This window comes from Pezoporus occidentalis, unplaced genomic scaffold (genome assembly GCF_034315485.1).
Source record: "Pezoporus occidentalis ecotype Australia unplaced genomic scaffold, CSIRO_AGI_Poc_V1 ctg247, whole genome shotgun sequence".
In the NCBI taxonomy this organism is placed as follows: Eukaryota; Metazoa; Chordata; class Aves; order Psittaciformes; family Psittacidae; genus Pezoporus; species Pezoporus occidentalis.
Window position 1 is genome coordinate 1 of NW_026914361.1, and position 6,170 is coordinate 6,170.

A 6,170-nucleotide genomic window follows, 5' to 3' on the forward strand; every position below is an offset into this window, starting at 1 on the left:
CCCCAGGGTGCTGCGGAGGTCACCGTGCAACCTCTTCTCTCCCCTGCTGTCTTCCTCTCCCTCCCTTTCCCCCGCCCTGGCAGACGGAGAAGTCCCTGACCAACCTCAGCAGCATGCTGGACACGAAGGCCGTGGGGACCCCGGTGACCTCCCCCAGCTCCAGCTTCGCGCCGGGCTTCCTGCGGCGGCACTCCACCAGCAACCTCCCGGCGCTGGCCGGCGGGTCCAAATTCCCCAGTCCTGCCGGCTCCACATCTTCCTCCACATCTTCCTCCTCTTCCTCCTCCTCCTCGTTCGGCAGCCTGAAGGAGACGGGCTGCGGCGGAGGTGCCAGCAGCAGCAATCCCACGGCCCTGCTTAACAAGGAGAACAAGTTCCGGGACCGCTCCTTCAGCGAGAATGGCGAGCGCAGCCAGCACCTCATGCAGCAGCTCCAGCAGCAGCAGGCGGTGGCGGCCGGCAAGGGGGGCGGCTCAGGTGGCGGCGGCGGGGCCCCCATCAACTCGACGCGCTACAAGACGGAGCTCTGCCGCCCCTTCGAGGAAAGCGGCGCCTGCAAGTACGGCGAGAAGTGCCAGTTCGCCCACGGCTTCCACGAGCTGCGCAGCCTCACTCGCCACCCCAAATACAAGACCGAGCTCTGCCGTACCTTCCACACCATCGGCTTCTGCCCCTACGGTCCGCGTTGCCACTTCATCCACAACGCCGACGAGCGCCGCCCGGCGCCCGGCGGGGGCACGACCGCCCCTCCTCCCGCTGCCGGCGCGGCAGCGCACCACCACCCTCACCACACTCCTCCGCACCCCGCCGGCAGCACCGGGGACCTCCGCGCGTTTGCCCCTCGCGACCATGCGTTGGGCGGCGGCGGGTTTGGGCACCCGCGCGGCGGGGAGCGGCCTAAGCTGCACCACAGCCTGAGCTTCTCCGGGTTCTCCGCCCATCACCACCACCAACCGCCGCACCCCCACGGCACCGCCCCGCCGCCGCCGCCCGGGGGTCGCCTTGATGCCGCCCTGCTAGAGAGTCCCGGCGGGTCGCGCACGCCGCCGCCCTCCGCTTCCGCGTCGTACTGCGAGGAGCTGCTGTCGCCGGCCTGTGCTAACAACGCTTTTGCTTTCTCGGGGCAGGAGCTAGGCAGCCTCATCGCCCCGCTCGCCCTCCACACACAGAACTTCGCTGCGGCCGCCGCAGCTGCCGCCGCCGCCGCCGCCTATTACCGCTGCCAGCAGCAGCCGCCGCCGCCCCCTGCATCGCCGCCTTTCAGCTTCCAGCCCCTTCGCCGCCTCTCTGAGTCGCCCGTGTTCGACGCGCCGCCCAGTCCCCCGGACTCCCTCTCCGACCGGGAGAGCTACTTGAGCGGCTCCCTCAGCTCCGGCTCCCTCAGCGGCTCCGAGTCGCCCAGCCTGGACTCGGGCCGCCGTCTGCCTATCTTCAGCCGGCTCTCCATCTCCGACGACTAAGGGAAAGGGAGTACCGCGGGGGGCCGGCCCCGCGGCTGCCGAGCAAGTAAATTAACTAGCGAAGAAAGTGAATCCTTCTTCTCTTACTCCTTTTTTGTTTTTTTATATATCTATATATGTACACCGAGAGCTGAAAAAAGGTAAAAAAAGCGTTTTGCAAAAGGGGCAAATGACACGAACTAAACAAACCTATTTTTATAGAGAGACCTTGGAAGAAGGGGATTTTTTGTTCTTTGGAGACAAGTTCTGATCCGCACCAGCAGCAGCCATTCCATCTGTGTTCAGAAAGAGGAGAGAAGAAAACAAAGATAAAAGAGCATTAGAAAACACACCACCATAAAGCAACAGTCCGGGGAGCACTGGCCCTGCCTGCCCAGTGCCTCCAAACCTTCGGACACACAAGGTTACAAATTGGTTCCTTTCAATGCAGTTCAGATAAAACACAGAAACATGAAACCTGTAAAACCTGTCAGCTTTTTTTTTTAAGGAAAAGAAAAAAAATCCCAGCATCCTGCCAAGAATATGCCTTGATAACAACCTTTTTTTTTTTTATATATCTATGTATTATTATTGTAACATGCTAAAACTTTCATTCCAAAGTTTAATATTGGTTCCTTTGCCACCACTTAGTGGATGTTTGGCTGAGAACAATTTCTGTTGTTGTTGCTTTATTTGGAAGCACTCAACTGAGTTTAGTTGTAATTGTTGGAGAATAACTGCTGATTATTTTTTTGTTTTTAATTTTTTTAGCTGGTTTGAGTTGATTTTGCATGAATGAGTCGTTGCACAACAACTCAAATCTGAAACTATTTAACTTATTTATTATCTTGTGAAAAGTATACATTGGTAATTTGTTCATACTGTATTTATCGGGTATGATGAGAAAAGCAATAGATATATATTCTTTTATTATGTTTAAATTATGATTGCCATTATTAATCGGCAAAATGTGGAGTGTGTTCTTTTCACAGTAATATATGCCTTTTTTTGTAACTTCACTTGGTTATTTTATTGTAAATGAGTAAAATTCTTAATTTAAGAGATTGTAATATTTATTTCATTAATTTCTTTCCTTGTTTACGTAAATCTGAAAGATTGCATGGTTTCTGTATAGAAATCGATCTTGATGCTGTGGAAGTAGTTTGAGGGATTTCTTATGTTTTTTTTTTGTAGAATGTAAAATGGTTGTAGCCTGTCTGAGGTGAAAAACAAATGAGAGAAAACAAGCCAGCAGCAAAAAGAGGACTGACTTCACAATCAGAGTGGCAAATTGAATCCAGACTTTTTTAATGTAACCAAAAAGTATTTTTTGTTGCCTGACTCCACCAATCACACTGTGATAAGAGTATGTAGCAATAATTGGGGGTTCCAGTGTTAGGATGTCTCACAGTGCCTTCTCAAGGGTCCACGCTTGCCTTAAATCTCTCAAACCAAATAAGTATTTTTTTCTTAATGCTTGATACGATTTGAATGTAGGGATGGGTTTTAACTGCAGCAAAATTTTGCCACTCTTGGTAAGAATGGAGGCCATCTTGGATCTGAAACTTCCTATATACCTGAACATATCTTTTTTAAACTGAATTCCAAAACTTTGGCATTTAATTATTTTTCCTTATGTAGAAAGTCAGGAGTTTTCTAAAACTTTCCTGGATGGTGGATGAATGAGCGGTAGCTTAGGTTTTTTTTGTACATAGGTACAGATTGAGCACTATGTACTCTTTTTGGACTACTTTAACAAGTATGTTTTGAATGTAAAGCATAAGTCAACTTGAGTTGTAATATATTTTTCGGGAGTCAGTTCACTACAGATTGTGTGAGACTGTAAACTTTGTACTGTAAATGTTTTGTAGTTCTCCCAATAAAGTCTTTTTGGAAAAAAACAGTAAAAAGAGAAGTAACCCTTCCACTGTTGGAAGGCACTGAGCGTGTCTTTTGAACTAGCACCTCACCCCAACCCTGATCACCAGTGGATTTAGCTACAGATTAACCCAGCATCAGTGCACTCCTGCAGCAATCCCTGGTCACTGGCCAAAGTTAATAAATGCTTCCAGAAGTTTCGGGAGTCTGTGTGTTAGCGGTATGCTGGATCCTGCTGTTTAAATTGCTGGGTTTTGCTTCCAGAGGGTGAAGTATGGGCCTTTGTGGCTTAACAGGTGGAGCGGGTGAAGAAATCTAGTAATGGTGTTTATCAGATTGCATTACTTATGGGGATATATGAGTGTGCTTGTTAAGGAAGAGGTGGCAGTTTGGGTAATAAAAAGGCGTAATTAAAGTTTAACTTCTGTCCCAAAAAGTTTTGTTCCTCTTGTAGGAATGGGGACTTCTGCCTTGGCGTTCCAATCACCCTGCTGAGGGCGTATCTCTGTTAATTGGGCTGGCATTAAATATGTTAATCAGTTTTCAAGGCTTGGGGTTTAAACATCTTTCTGAGGGTGTATAAGAAAATGCTCAGTGGATTTGGCTCAGTGTGTGCATTAATGCTGGAAGAATTTTAGCTAATAACTCCATGCTCAGGTCCCTTACTCTAGTTAGTTGCTTAAAACTTAAGTCGTGATTTCTACTGGCTTATTTTGTTCTTTTGTCATACTACTGATAAATGTTGTTAACATTATGACATCTCTGCACTGCCTGGACTGCCACAGGGCTTTCTATAAATACAAGGTAGAATGTAATACCAGTGCCACATGTTTGTGTAACGAACCTTAGACTGACTCTCAGTTTAAAATTAAAACAAATGTAACCAGTGTATGACAACACAGCCTGGCTGCAGCAATCACCGTTTCTTTTTTTAATGGCTTGGTCTGACATTCTGGCTCAGAATCATTCCCTTATATTCCCAAACAGATTTCTGAAGGAACTTCTTTCTGGTGCTGCCTGCAGAGTAGCACTGAGCACTGCCAGGTTCTTCCCTGGGCATCCCTGGTGCAGGTACCATGCCTGCAAGAAGGTGTTCACCAGTATTTTGCAGAAGCAGAGAGTAGGTGTTGGTTTGACTGGTGTCTAAGCTGATGTCTTAATTAATTTTGGGGATTTTGAATCTAATTGTTAAATTAAAGCTGTTCATTAGGAGTTTTGGAGCAACCTGATGTGGTGGAAGGTGTCCCTGCCTGTGTTGGGCCCTTGGAATTAGTCCCTTGCAACCCAACCCATTCTATGACTTATTTTCAGATTTTCTTTCATCCCTAGGTGTGCTTTTTGCTTATCTCCCTTGCCCACCTCTCCCGCTAAGCATGCCCTTTTTTTGCAACAGTAAATAAGGACCTTACTTATTGCTTTACCAGAACAGTACTGGTTTTCTGTTGGTTGAACAGGATCTTGGTCTGAGTGCCAGGGCTGGCTTTGGTGCTCCTGGCTGGAAGAAGAGCTTTACAGCAGCTGCCCCATGTGAAACACCTGCACTGGTGTCAGTGCCAGTGTTCTGAGCACTGAAAAGGCTGCCAGGACAGGATGGGTGACAGCCCATGAGTGTCTCCCAGTGGGCTAGTGGCATGCCCTGCACCCTGCTCCAAGTGAGTGATGCTCTGAGGCCACCCATCCTGCCCCCTGTGTTGTCTGTATCTGCAAAAGCTAACTGCAAAGCAATCTGTTGCAGCATTATGTGTTCAAGAAACTGGAAGTCCTTGAACTGGGTCGATAAATGTCTGCTTCTCGTGCTGCACAATCAAGTGTTAACCTTTAAACTGGTGATTTATATTGTTGATTTAAGCAAATGCTCTCTTGCTTTCATTTCAGAATTCAAGGAAGCATGTAAAGCTGGTCAGACCATTCAGGAATGTCCTGATACTTTGCAATAAATTAATAAACTGCATAAAAAGAACCTGTTTTTCTTCGAGAACTTTGGGTTGAGAAGGAGCAATAAGGTCTCTGCTATTGCCCATTAGAAATGTGGTATTTCTCTTTATAGTTGGGGCACTGAAAATTAATTTGATGATCTGGAAAATGTGATTTTATTAGTGATTGGTGAGGCCTGAGTCTTGCATGCTTGTTTCAGTTGATAATATGACAGAAATTGGAGCAAAAAAAATCTGTAGGAATAAGGTGCAATGGTGCAGACCTTGAAACAGGAATTGATTTAACATGACTAACATGATCATTAGGGGGTTTTCAGAGGTATCGAATCAGCAGTTTGATTTTTTTGGCCTAGTGCTCTTAATTTCTCATTTGTGCTGGGATTCTTGGTTTGCCTTCTTCGGGTAGCGTGGGTGTGCTATTAACTGGTGCTTTTGCTTTCTCTGGGCTTTGGGGGTTTGCTGCTAACCCAAGTTAATTCAGAACCTAAACCTGATTCAGCACACAGAAAGATGGATTGACATCACCGAAAATACTCCCAGAAATGTGCCACAGTGCAGCAATGCTGCTGTTTTTGCTGTACCCCAGGGCCAAGCACAGGAGCTGGAATTACAGCACAGTCTGTACACTGGTGAAAGAGGGCCCATCACCACCGGAGGAGCTGGTAGGCTGCCGGATCCTCTCCCTGCTGTATTGCTGATTGCAGAATGAAGGAAACCAAGGTTAAATACATGGGCAGGGGATGAACCCTTTTTCAGAATCTCACACATGCAGTGCAGCTCTTAAATTGCTTTGAAAAATAAATTAAGTCTCCTGCTCATGTTTTCATCCCATCCTATCCCATCATTAGGTGGACACCTAATTTTCAAAGAAGGTCCAGGATTTTCGTTTTGGTCATTTTTTCTTCATGGTTGAGATGTA

The 6,170-nt window shown here is 47.2% G+C and overlaps 1 protein-coding gene across 1 annotated transcript; it reads left to right on the forward strand.

Annotated features, from left to right (window-relative positions):
• The first annotated feature begins 23 nt into the window (after positions 1 to 23).
• ZFP36L2 (ZFP36 ring finger protein like 2) lies at positions 24 to 5,277 on the forward strand. The gene has a single exon (XM_062622772.1). It carries the CDS (start codon positions 114 to 116, stop codon positions 1,458 to 1,460), a length of 1,347 nt encoding a protein of 448 aa, XP_062478756.1. The 5' UTR covers positions 24 to 113; the 3' UTR covers positions 1,461 to 5,277.
• The last annotated feature ends 893 nt before the right edge of the window (positions 5,278 to 6,170 follow it).